General features: G+C 38.7%; 2 protein-coding genes across 2 annotated transcripts in view; both read left to right on the top strand.

Moving 5' to 3' along the window:
- Window positions 1-10,743, top strand: part of IFT80 (intraflagellar transport 80) — a gene marked incomplete at both ends in the record, with an annotated part of 87,442 nt that extends 76,699 nt beyond the window's left edge. The window contains 2 exons of the mRNA XM_084232583.1: window positions 3,388-3,511; window positions 10,633-10,743. Coding sequence (XP_084088709.1) covers window positions 3,388-3,511; window positions 10,633-10,743 — 235 coding nt within the window. The remainder of the gene's footprint in view (window positions 1-3,387; window positions 3,512-10,632) is intronic.
- An 883-nt stretch (window positions 10,744-11,626) lies between these two features.
- RCSD1 (RCSD domain containing 1) lies at window positions 11,627-12,809 on the top strand (the record flags this gene model as incomplete). The annotated part of the gene is given in 2 exon segments (XM_084232582.1): window positions 11,627-11,769; window positions 11,771-12,809. Coding segments are annotated over 2 exon segments (1,182 nt in total).

Raw genomic sequence — 12,809 nt, 5'->3', positions numbered from 1 at the left:
TATGAAATTCAGTTTTTTAAGATCTTGTTGAGGATGTTTGTATCTGTGTTCATCATGGATACTGGTTTTCTTTGTTTGACTGCCTTACCTGCTTTGGTATCAGAGTAAATATGTTTGGAAGCATTCTCTCATCTTCAATTTTTCGCAAGAATTTGAGAAGGCTAGTTCATCTTTGAAGGTTTGGTAGAACTCATTGGGCTTTCATATTTGAGAGACTTTTGATTACTGTTTCAATTTCCTTGCTTGTAAATGGTCAGTTCAGGTTTTTGTTTCTTCCTGATTCTGTCTCAATAGGTTGTATACTTCTAAGACTTTTTCTTTTCCCTAGATTATTTAAATTATGGGCGTAAAGATGTTCATAGTACTCTCTTATGATCCTCTGTATTTCTGAGGTGTCTGTTGTAACTTCTCTTTTGTTTCTGATTTTTTATATTAGAGTTTCTCCCTTTTTTATATTATTATAATAGAGTTTTCTCCCTTTTTTTCCTTAGTGAGTCTAGCTAGAGGCTTGTCTATTTTCTTAATTTTTTCAAAGAACTAGCTTTTGGTTTCACTGATTTTTGGACCATCTTTTTGATTTCTAGTTCCTTTATTTCTGCTCTAATGTTTCTTATTTCCTTCCTTTTGTTGGGTTTGGTTGTGTTCATTCTTCATTTTCTAGTTCCTAAAGATATAAGGTTAGATTATTTATTTGAAGTCTTTCTTATTTCTTATTTATGAACAACTGTTTACTTTCCTCTTGGTACTGCTTTTGCTCTGTTCTGTAGATTCTGATAGTGTGTGTCTTCATTTTCTTGGTATCCACCTTTTTAAAAATTTTGCCTTTGATTTCCTTGTTAATCCAATAATCATTTAGTAGTATGTTGTTCAGTTTCCACATATTAAACATTTTTATCACTTTCTTTTAGTGGTTGATTTCTAGTTTGATACCATTGTGATCAGAGAAGATATTTAATGTAATTTCAGTCTTCGTGAATTTACTGAACCTTGTTTTTTTGACCCAATGTGTGGTTTATCCTCAAGAATATTCCATGTGTACTTGAGAAGAATGTGTACTCAGCTTTTGGAGGGTGCAGTGCCCTATAATTATCTACTAGACCCATGTGGTTTAACTCTTCATAAGGCTATTGTTTTTTTGTTAATTTTCTGTCTGATCATCTCTCCATTGATGTAGGTAGAGTGTTGAAGTCCTCTACTACTATTGTATTGTTTTCAGTGTCTCTTTAGATTGTTAATAATTGCTTTATATAGTTTGATATTCCTTTATTGGTTTATGTATATCAATTAGAGTCATGTCTTCTTGATGATTGATCCCTCAATTACTATTTAAAGTCCATCCCTTTCTTTTGTTACCTTTTTTAGCTGGAAGTCCATTTTATCAGATTTAAGTATGGTTCTCCTTGCCTTTTTAAGGATCCATTTGCTTATGATAGTCTTCCAACCATTTATTTTGAACCTTTGTCTTGGAGCCTCCAGAATCTATGTATAAATCTATGTATAGGGCCTCCCTGGTGGCGCAGCGGTTGAGCGCTGGGTTGCTAAGCTGCTCACAGCCTCTGCAGCGCCAGTTCGATCCCCGGCTGCTCCCAGGCCACTGGAGGAGGGTTCCACATGGTGCGCAGACCTCTCCTGCCGCCCGTTGCTCCCCTCAGCAGTGTACTTCGGTCCTTCTGCCTGTTCTGCTCCCTGCTCTGCCTCTGGTGAATTCTCTCATCCTCCCGCGCTTCTGACTGTACCCAGTGCTTGTATAAATAAATAAATAAATCTTAAAAATAAATAAATAAATAAATCTATGTATAGTCTTGAAACAGAGCATTAATCTTTCAATTTCCCTCCAAATTATTAATATATAGATTTTGTATCTTCAGTGTTGAGGCACTGACTTCGGCATCATTCATTTAGTTCTCATCTGCTATTTATGAAATACAAAATATAACTTAGTTATATAAATAGATAGCTATTAATTAGGTTATAAAGTTTAATGGCTATTAGCTTTTTCTATGACTCAAAATGGAAAAAGCATTTTGTCAGACCTTTATTATTATTGTCACAATATTTTTTCCCCAAGAAAAATCCATTGCTTTCATTTTTTAATTTTTCATGCCTTCCGTAAAGCCCTTTATTCTATTGGTTTGTCACACTCTCCTCTTTTTATTAATTATTTTTTTCTTAGATTGTTGCAGTCCCCATTAGTTCTCCTGCCACCATATCACCCGTGAACCATCACCATATTCTCTTGTGTTCGTCCCTTCCCTGTTTTGACTCTCCTCCTCTTCCTCCATTTCTTAAGCCTCAGATCTATGGTCAGCTTGCTAGTTTTAACTTTTTCTTCATCTTTTTTTTGGTTTCTCTGTATTCCATATGTAAGTGAGACCACCCGATATTTATCTTTTTCCTTCTGACTTATTTCAGCTATCATAATCCCATCCCACCCCATCCATGTTGCAGCAAATGACATGAATTTCCTTTTTGATCATTGAGTAGTATTCCATTGTGTAAATATACCACATCTTTTTGATTCATTTGTCTATTTTTGGGACATTGGGGTTTTTTCCATATCTTGGCTATTGTAAATAATGCTGCAATAAACATAGGCGTGCAGGTTTCTTTTCCAACTTGTGTTTTTGTGTCCTTTGGGTAGATTTCTAAGAGTGGATTGCTGAATTATATGGTAGATCCATTGTTAGTGTTCTGAGGCCTATCCACACAGCTTTCCATGGTGGCTGGACAAATTTACATTCCCACCAGCAGTGTAAGAGGGTTCCTTTATCTCCACATTATCTCCAGCATTTGTTGTTTCCATTTTATTTTCATGTGGGCCATTATTACTGGAGTGAAGTATTTTAACAGTATTTTTAACTTATACTAACAACTCAAGGATCTAAGTATTTAGTTAAATATTGAGCAGAATAAATTCACTGTAGACTTAACAAAAATCATCAAGATGGTAGACTCACTTATATTGTTTATTCATTTGAATTTTATTTGTGACTTTAGTGAATTTTTAAATAAACATTTACCATACATTCTATAGTACTCACAAAAAAGAAATGAAACCCAGATCTCTGTTCAATAGAATACAAGTTAGTTAAACAGACTAATAAATAGTAATTGTGATTCGCTGTTAGCAGGGCTTAATAATAATGTATAAAATGTTTTAGAGCACAAGTAAGGTGTATGATAATTAGCTGGTCAGGAAAAAGTTATCATGTTTGATATGGACCTGGAAAAATAAATAGGAATTTGCAAATTAGATAAGATAGGGAGTGATGCTCTATAGTGAGTGAACAATATAAGGCCATTGGTCCCACTCTTTCACCCCAAATTTTACTGTTCATGGAGGCTAACACAAATAATGCTTATAATCTATTTTATTTCTCATTATAGGGCACTTGAATTGGCTGTAAAATACAAAACACATGTTGATACAGTTCTTGCTTACCGTCAAAAGTTTTTGGAGACATTTGGTAAACAAGAAACTAATAAACGATATTTACAGTATGCAGAAGGTGTAAGTATTATACAGTATTTTATAATAATGTATATGTTTTATAAATATAATCATCTTTTGAATTACAATTTGAATGATTCATATCATAATCTCTGAAACATTACTTTTGCATTATTTTGACTACATAATTGTATTGCTAATTTTTTTTCTGGAATCTTACAGCATATTTTTATTACATTAAGTTTGTTTTAATAATTCTCAATTTGTATTAAGGTTGGTTGCTAATTAATATTTTTAAATAAACCATATCAATGCCTGAGATAAATGCTTCTAATAACTGAATTTTGTCTTTTACCAGTGCCTCTTCTGTTTCAGGGGAAATACATAACCACAGAAGGTACTGACCAGAAAATACGTATTTTGTCACTTTGCAGAAATCTAGGAAGCTATGTTCTACCTCGTGAGATGCCCAGCCTAGTATACTTCATTGCCTAGAACTAAAGTAGACTAAACTGTTGCCTATCATTCCTACCAGAATCTCAGGTTTTATGATTCCAATTAAAAGGAAATCATTCCAGAACATATCAGCCTACAAGGAGATCCAGAATAAGGGAGGTTGGGAAATTTGCCACAGTGCCTAGAGCAGAACTGATTGTGGCCACCTGCCTAGATCCTTCCAATTCAGAGTCCAGAAATGGAGTTCATCTCTAGCCATGCAAATCTAAGAGACTTGAAATCCTAAGACAGGTTCAGTCTGCTTCCAGCTATGTGAACCAGTTGATTTCCTGGCTTTTCATTCATTCATTTATTTAAAAGGAGTGCTAGGTGATGAATCAGTTATGGCTTCTCTTCATGGAATTTATAGACTTTGTGTGAGTGTTTTTCCATGGAGTTGATTAAATGCATGTTTTGATCCATCTTAGGGGGCAGAGGAACCTTGGAAAGAAGTAGTATGGTAGGGAGGAAGCACCTACCATTCACCATATTTAGAATACTGAATTTCATGATCTGTTTTTTTTTTTTTTTGTAAGCTTAGAAAAGTTTTTTATGGTAGTGAAACCTATTGGACCATTCTTAGTGTTCTGCAATGCAACTTTTAACACCTGAATCTGGGATAGATACAAGTTGTTGGTTTCTTGGTAGAAATAGGCATATTTTATAGAAACTCAAGAAACTTTTTTGTTTTGAAATTTGTTTAGTCACTAAAATGAGTCCTCTGACAGTTTGGGCTCTGAAGGCTTTCTCTACAACTAGAATATATCAGGGCTCCTGGAGCCTCTGGGGGTCCCACTGTAATGCATGGAATATGTGCAGCCACACACTGCAGTGCCAGGGAGTTCCAAGAGTCACCTGCTCATTTGGTTATTTTTGTCACATACTTTTGCTTCATAAATGTGATGTTAAAATTGAGCACCCACTTTAATTTTACTTCATTGTACAATTTTTAAGCAGATTATTACCACTCTGCTTCCTCTTTTTTATCATTATCATCATTGGTAGTTTTTCCAGTATTTTTACATTTTGTGATTTTGATGACATAGAAAATATATTTTTATACTCATGGAAATTTTATTTTTGATAGCAAAAACTTAATAATCTTATCTTGCTCTCACAAATTTATTCAACCGACAGCAAATATAATACTTCCAATCACATGAGTAGCAGAAATGTTCAAAGTGGGATAACCAGAATGACATGGCTTTTTTTAAGGTATTTTCATTTGAATCTGAAAGTATATAGGTTACTTTAACTCCCTATGGCACCATGTTCTAGTTTCCTACTTTCCTTCTTTAAAAATATAATTTGGAAATTAACTAGAAATCATAAAGCAGTATCTTAAGAAGAAAATTACCTTTGACTTAAAAATTCCCCGCCATTTATCTTAGGCAAAATAATGATTATGTAAACCCTTTATTTCAGAACTAAAAATTGAATAGAAAAAGATAATTAAGAAACATTCATTTTATATATTTGGTGAAGTTAGGGGGCTCACAATACATAATGTGAAAGATTATAGGAGTGAAAAGCTTGATATACATTCCATGTATGAGCCCTGAAATATTACTTGGGCATTTCTAATTTAAAGTACGGAAACTTGGAACTCAAAAAGGATATGTTACCTTCTTGGAACCCCATGAGTCATTATACTTGGTCTACAATGTTGTTCAATGAGTATTTGTAAAATACTTTCTAAGTCTGGTAAATAAAATCAACTTGAGGAATATGTTCCATGTACTGAATAAATACTCTGTTCAATAAGTGAAGTAGAAGAACCAGGAACCATTTAAAACATTATGCTAGGAGAAGGAGAAACAGTGGCAAACCAACAAACACCTCATGAGCAGAATTTCAGAAAGTAGAGAATTTTGATGCCGATAGAGAAGTCAGTACTGTGGTTCAGACAAACCACTTCAGGCAAAGCTACGTAACTGGAGCTGCCTTGCTGGTTTTATTGCCTTATAATCTTGTGAGGTCCTGAGTTACAAAGCTCAGGAGGAAAAAATGTGAGAGATTGTTAACCGATAGTGCATTTGCTGGGTATTTAGTTACCTTTTATTCATGGCATATTTATAAAGCACCTCCTGCAGACAGAGTACTCTCCTTGGTACTGGGATATAATCATAAACTTGGCAGACACTGATGCTGAGCTCATGAAGTGTCTATTCAAATAGAGGCAATAGTTAGTATATAGCTAATTGTTCATTTCAATTATAACTGCTTTGAAGGTGGTGTACATGATGCTGTAAGACTTCCTTTTCAGCTGAACTGTAAAGGAAGAGTAGCAGAAGTTGACTGGGGTTTGGGCAAGAAATGACATGTTCTACGCAAAGGGAAGGCTCTGAGTAGAAAAGAATAAAGAGCAAAGGGAGATTGACTTGAGGGTTTCATAAGGCAAATTAAAGATAATGGACTTTATCTAAAGATTAATGTGAAACTATTGAAAGGAGGTAGCAGGATCACTTTTCCCTTTTAAAGTCCCAATTAAAAGTAAATGGAAATTTAGAATTGTCTACAAAATGTCAGATTTAGTCAGTCAATCAAAGAATATAAGAACAAATGTGTGGGTTGTGAAACAAGGGAAAGGAATAGGGTGACTCCTCCAGGTCCTAGGTCCTGGGTGTTTGGATTGTTGGTTGGAACCAGATATTAAAGATCTTAACATCATACTGATAGACTTTATAATGAAGGCAATGAGAAGACTTAGAAGTTTGTAATGAGTAGAATGACTTGAAAGATAACTTCTGATGTGGAAGATGAATTAGAGATAAGGGTAGTGACTAGGAGCCCAGTTAGGTGGTTACTATAATTGTCCCACAGGAGATGAAAAGAGTAAGATTAATGAAAGAAAAAAAAAAAAAACACCCTAACAGTAATATCAAGAGAATATTGTGGCTGAGAGTGGGAGGTGGTGAAGTAAGGCAAGGTATTTGAGAATGAGTTCAGTAACTCTAGCGTGGGGACCAATAGATGGGATGCCATTAATCCTGATAAGAACATGAGAATATACATGCTTTAGACTTTTAAAGTTTGAATACATGAAATACATAATTATTTAAGCTTGAATTCCCTGTGGGGTATCCAGGTGGACATATAGTAGGCAATTGGAAACATAAATGTGGTCATTGAGGGATATTGACAAAGGAAGATTTGGAGCTGGAGACATACATGGTCATGACCATCTAGGCATAGTTGAAGCGATGTGAGTTGATTTATCTTAGTGAAAGTATGGAAAAGCTGTGGTTGAAACTCTGGTGATACTCATAGCTAAGAGAAAAAGTCTTGCCTAGGGAAGGGAAATTGAAAAAAGTAAAAGCAAAAAAAAAAAAAAAAGACTGAGAAGGACATTTAGAAAGGAGAGCAGAACCCCAAGGGGATAGTATTGTGTAGTCTGATAGGAGAGATTTTTCAAAGAGCAGTGCGCAATAAGGCCCAGGGAATGCTCCTACTTGAGGATTTTTTTCTTCCCGCTGTCAGTGTGCTCTTGCCCAGATAGCTCCATGGACTCACTCACTCATCCTCTTCACTTCTTCAAACCAGCTTCTCAGGGAGCCTTCTCTGATTACTATATTTGACATATAGCACCCACCTGTACAGCTCCACCCTGGCATTTATTGCTTCCTGTCATTATTTTTAAAACCCTCACCACTTCTGATATACTGCAGATATATATATATATATAATATATTTGTCTTGTCCACTGTCATCTGTCCTTGTTTATACTGCCATGAAAATTGATTTTTTACTTTTTATTCACTGATGAATCCTTATGCTTAAAAGAATCATTGGTATATGTATACAATAAGTGCTATTTGTTGAATGAGTAACTGAATCATAAGAGAAGGTATGTAGCCTGAGGAAAGAAAACACTTGATGGTGGTCTTAGTGAGCAGTATGTTGGGAACACAGTCATACAGTCATGGTCTGGGGAGCGAATGAGGCTCAGGAATGGGAAGAATAATGAGGGTGGTAGCTTGCAGGGAGAAAGAACAGAGAAGGATGATGAGCAACCAGTGAAGAAAAGGAAATTGAATTTGTCAGTGATAATTGAAGCAAGTATCCTAGAGTTGTTGAAGAAGATGGGACCAGGGATTTTACGTGAAGAGGCTGGCCTGAGACAGAAAGGAAAGAGGTGAGATGAATGCAGATATAGGTCAGTTTGTGAGTGCAAGGAAGGAAATTAAGTAAATCCATCCCTGGTGCCACTCTATTCCCTGTAGAGTGGGAAGCTGATTTTCAGCTGAAGGTGAAGAGAGGATAGGGTAGAGGATGGAACGTCATTTTGAAATAGCTTCTGTGTGACTAAGAACTGACTAGGGACTAGAATAGAAAATGCCCAAGAATATTAACACCCCTTGTAATAGAAAAGGATGTATTTCCGTGTGGAAGTCATTTGACAGCTGTCATGAATACATTCTTGCCTAAAACCCACCGTTAAAAATCTTCTCTACCAAGGACTAAATTATCAGAGCACTGTTCTAAAACTGGATGCATGCCAAAGCGAAAGTGAACATGTATTTTCAGTGGGACAGCTATGAACTGACACCCTCATTTGTACTATAACAAGTAACTAATATAGATGTCATTCGTTTACTTGATGGACTTCTGGTGCCACAAAGAAACAGTTGTTCCATGTGCTGTCAATATATGGTTTTATTGTGATTGATTTGAGAAACATGTATAAGTCAATTTCAGACTGGAAGAAGGCCAAGGCATCCATCAATTTTGTCTTTCTCTTTGCAAATGTTTTTTAGAACTAGAACCAAGTATTTTGCCATTTAAAACAATCAAGTTCTGGCCTGATTGAAAAATGAGTCTTTTAAATAATCTAACATTTGCTGTGCCTTTCAATGAGCACCTTAACAGAGAGGTTCATTTTCTATGATTAAGGATACTTTAAAGTCATCTTTTAAAAAAAATACATATTAGCAAATACATGACATTATCTTAAAAACCTTTTTGAAAAAGCAACCAAAAATACCCACAAATTACTTCATAGATACTTAGATAAATGATATTGGACTGGAAAAGAATGAAATATTTAATTCCATCAACTTCCAGCACAAAATAAGAGTCTTAAAGTCCTGATAAGATTAAATCCATCTTTCAGTTAAGATAAATCTGCTCAGGGCTCCCCTGGTGGCACAGGCACTTGAGCACAGCACCGTGAAGCTGCCCACAGCCTCTGCAGCGCTGGTTCTATCCCTGCTGGCTGGCGAGGGTCCCACATGGCATGACCACTCCTGTCTCACCTGCTGCTCCCCTCAGCAGTGTATTTTGTCAGTCTGCCTATTCTGTTCCCCGCTCTGTCTCTGGTGAATCCTCTCACCCTCCCGTGCATCTGGCCTGTACCCCAGTTCATGTATAAATAAATAAATCTTTTTTTTTTTAAAAAAAGAGATAAATCTGCTCAAGCCGAAGCAGTAGTTCAGTGTGGTTCAATACCACTTACTCCCCTTAACTTCCCTGCTGAGGTGGGGAGGGGTGAAAGTCTAGCCATTTCTGGCTCAATCTCAGCGTTTTGGGTTTGGGTAAATCAGAGGTAGTTTAATATGGGGCCAAATTTTTCCCATGTCTTGCCTCATAGAAAGCACATGTTCCTAATTAGTGATCTCCAGACTCTTTTTTTTTTTTAAGGATTTATTTATTTATTTATTTATACAAGCACTGGGTACAGTCAGAAGCGCGGGAGGGTGAGAGAATTCACCAGAGCCAGAGGGGAGAGCAGAGCAGGCAGACTGATGAAATACACTGCTGAGGGGAGCAGTGGGCAAGACAGGAAAGATCTGTCGCGCCATGTGGGACCCTCGCCCACCGGCCGGGGATCGAACCGGCACTGCAGAGGCTGCGGGCAGCTTCGCAACCCAGCACTCAACTGCTGCGCCACCGGAGAGGCCTGATCTCCAAACTTTTTAAAGAAAGTGTAATGCTTTTTCTTAGAGAAATTGTTCATAGAACTCAGGGGCAGAGTCCATTCCTAACCCCAGTGACCTTAGTTAGAGAAGGTTCAGCTGGACTTGGAGAGGGCCACTGCATCAAGGACCAAGAGGAAGCAGACAGAGAAAATTGTTGACTTTCTTCAGGGATGCTTTTCATGTGTGTCCCACTTTCCTTTCCCCTACTTCCTCTAATATGTTTCCATTGTGGTTTTCACCACCATGTCTTTAGATTCCTCTAAGAGCTGTTGCAAATGAACCACTTTTGTAGAATATGCTCAGGGGAGGCTACTTCTGTCCCATCATCGTTCCTCCCAACTGGACTTGTAATGAAACCTCAGTGTGTAAGCAGTTAAGAGCTGACCCTTTGAAATGTGCCTGATGGCCAGAGTCTGGTCCACTTTCCCTCTTGCTTGGAGAACAGTCTCCTTCTCCCCTTCCCTGTCCCAGCATCTCTGCAGAATCCTGAAACCCCCAGGGTTTAGAAATGACTACTATTAAAAAAAAAAGAAATGCCTACTATCAATAGCTATAGTTAAATTTTGGTCTTTGCTTTTTATTGTGGCAATTTTCTCTGTTTGGCCTTATTTTAAAAGCAATTTCATTTTGGGGAAACATTTTCTTCTTATCTTTTTTCTCCATACTCTCTTTTTCTCTAATTTTTGAAGCTATTCTTTCTATTTTTGTTTACTTTTGATTTAACAAAAAAGTCTTATGCTATATGAGATGTCTCTTCTTCTATTGCAGCTGCAAATAGACTGGGAGAAAATCAAAGCCAAAATTGAGATGGAAATTACTAAAGAACGAGAGCGATCATCAAGTAGTCAATCCAGCAAGAATACTGGTCTGAAGTACTAAATGTCATACTCACATTTAGGAAGCCTTATCTTTTGAAGCTAATTCTCATAAACATGTTTTTGTTTCTAAGGAAAAAGGCAGAATCTTTAAATATAGGTACTTGCCATGTATTTAATACATTCAGAAGATTGAGCACAAAATAATTGATGTAATTTCATCTTTTGCATTTTTCTAGTCCATTAGTTTAAGTCTTCCCATATAGTTCTGATACTTCCCCATAGTTTTGCTTATATTACAGCTTTGTGTATATTATTTTACCTCTGAATATTTAGCAAAAATATTAATGCTGATAATAAAACATTGGACTCATCAAAATATAAGCTATCATTAATATCTATTTGATCTCTAAATCAAAAATAACCTGAAAGGTTTATTTAAACAATAAAGCTACATGAGAATGGGTTTATGAAAATGTGTATATCAATGCATATACCTGTACACCAATGTTTATAATAATAATCATTATTCCCATTAACAAAAAAAGGTGGACAGGGGCCTCCCTGGTGGCGCAAGGGGTTAAAATACAGTGCTGTGAAGCTCTCTGCAGCCACTGTAGCACAAGTTTGATCCCTGGCCAGGGAAGTGACCCACGTGGCGCAGCAGACTTCTCCTGCCTCTCCCGCTGCTCCCCTCAGCAGTGTATTTCAGTAGATCTGCCTGTTCTGTTCCCCACTCTGTCTCTAGGGAATCCTCTCACCCCCTGCATCTCTGGCCTGCATCCCAGCTCTTGCATGCATGCATAAATATATCTTTTAAAAAAAAAATGTGAACAAGAATCTTCATCAACAGGTGGGTAGATAAACAAAATGTGGGACATACATGCAGTAGAATATTATATCTTATGGACCTTTCAACTGGAAGATGGAGAGGAAAACAGGGAAGAATGGCAGAGACCAATGTCAACGTGGATGGCTCGGCACGCCCCTCGGTAGCCCAGCTGACTGGGAGGTTTAGGGAGCAGGCAGCTACTGCAAAGGAGACACCAGCCAGTAAACCAACAAGAAGGAAACCGCCCTGCTCTCTCCCCGTTTCCCCCCAAGATAGAGCTGGGCCAGAATGGTGAGGAGAAATCACCACCCAATGCGAGTCACCCTCCTAAAGTCAAGGTGAAGAGTTCGCCTCTGATTGAAAAGCTTCAGGCAAACTTAGTTTTCAACCCCGGGGCCCTGCTGCCCGGGGCCTCACCCAAGAGTCCTGGACTCAAGGCCGTGGTGTCCCCGTTTCACAGCCCGCCTTCCACACCCAGCAGCCCTGGAGTGCAGTCTCGGGCCAGCGAGCCAGAGGAAGTGCCCGCCAGCTTCGACCAGCCACCTGAGGGCAGCCACCTGCCCTGTTACAATAAGGTGCGGACCAGAGGCTCAATAAAAAGGCGCCCTCCCTCCAGGCGATTCCGAAGGTCTCAGTCAGACTATGGGGAGCTGGGAAATTTCACGGCCCCTGAGCCATCCCAGGAGAATGGGGCCAAGGAAGAGAATGGGGATGAAGTTTTCCTGTCCAAGAGCAAATCCCCGGGGTCCCCTCCACCCTGTGAGGGGGCGACAGAGCAGGAAGCAAGGAGGAAACTGGGGAGGACGCCCAGCAGGACGGAGAAGCCAGAAGAGAAGGTCACGGCCATGGAGAAAGCTCAGCATCCCGAGAAGGTCACGGGGGATTCCAGAGAGGAGGCCAGTCAGAGTCCAGGCGGGGAGGAGGCCTCAGAAACCCCCCAAACTTCCAGTCCAGAGGCAGAGAATGAGTGTGGATGCCCCAGAGAGGGAAACCCGGCTGGAGAACAGATGGAAAAAGCTACAGAGGGGAAGGAGGAGCGTGTGGAAAATGAAGAAGAAAAGGCACCAGCACAAAAGAACCCAGAGGAGGAAGCTGCCAGGAAGGAGGCCCCCGAGATGTCCCCTGGAGAAGTGGGAGACAACCACAACCCTGAGCAGGGGCCAGGCAAGGGAAAGCAAGAAGGGGAGGCAGCTCTGGAGCCAAGCGGCAGGTCTGGGGCCAGCCACACCCAGCCAGAGCCCAACAGCGAGGTCCCTGAGACACAGAATGATGCCCCTCCCCAGGACACTAAAATATGA

The sequence above is a fragment of the Talpa europaea genome, assembly GCF_964194135.1.
Source record: "Talpa europaea genome assembly, chromosome: 4".
Classification (NCBI taxonomy): Eukaryota; Metazoa; Chordata; class Mammalia; order Eulipotyphla; family Talpidae; genus Talpa; species Talpa europaea.
The sequence above is the reverse complement of the archived record's forward strand: the minus strand, read 5'-3'. Positions and strand labels throughout refer to the sequence as shown.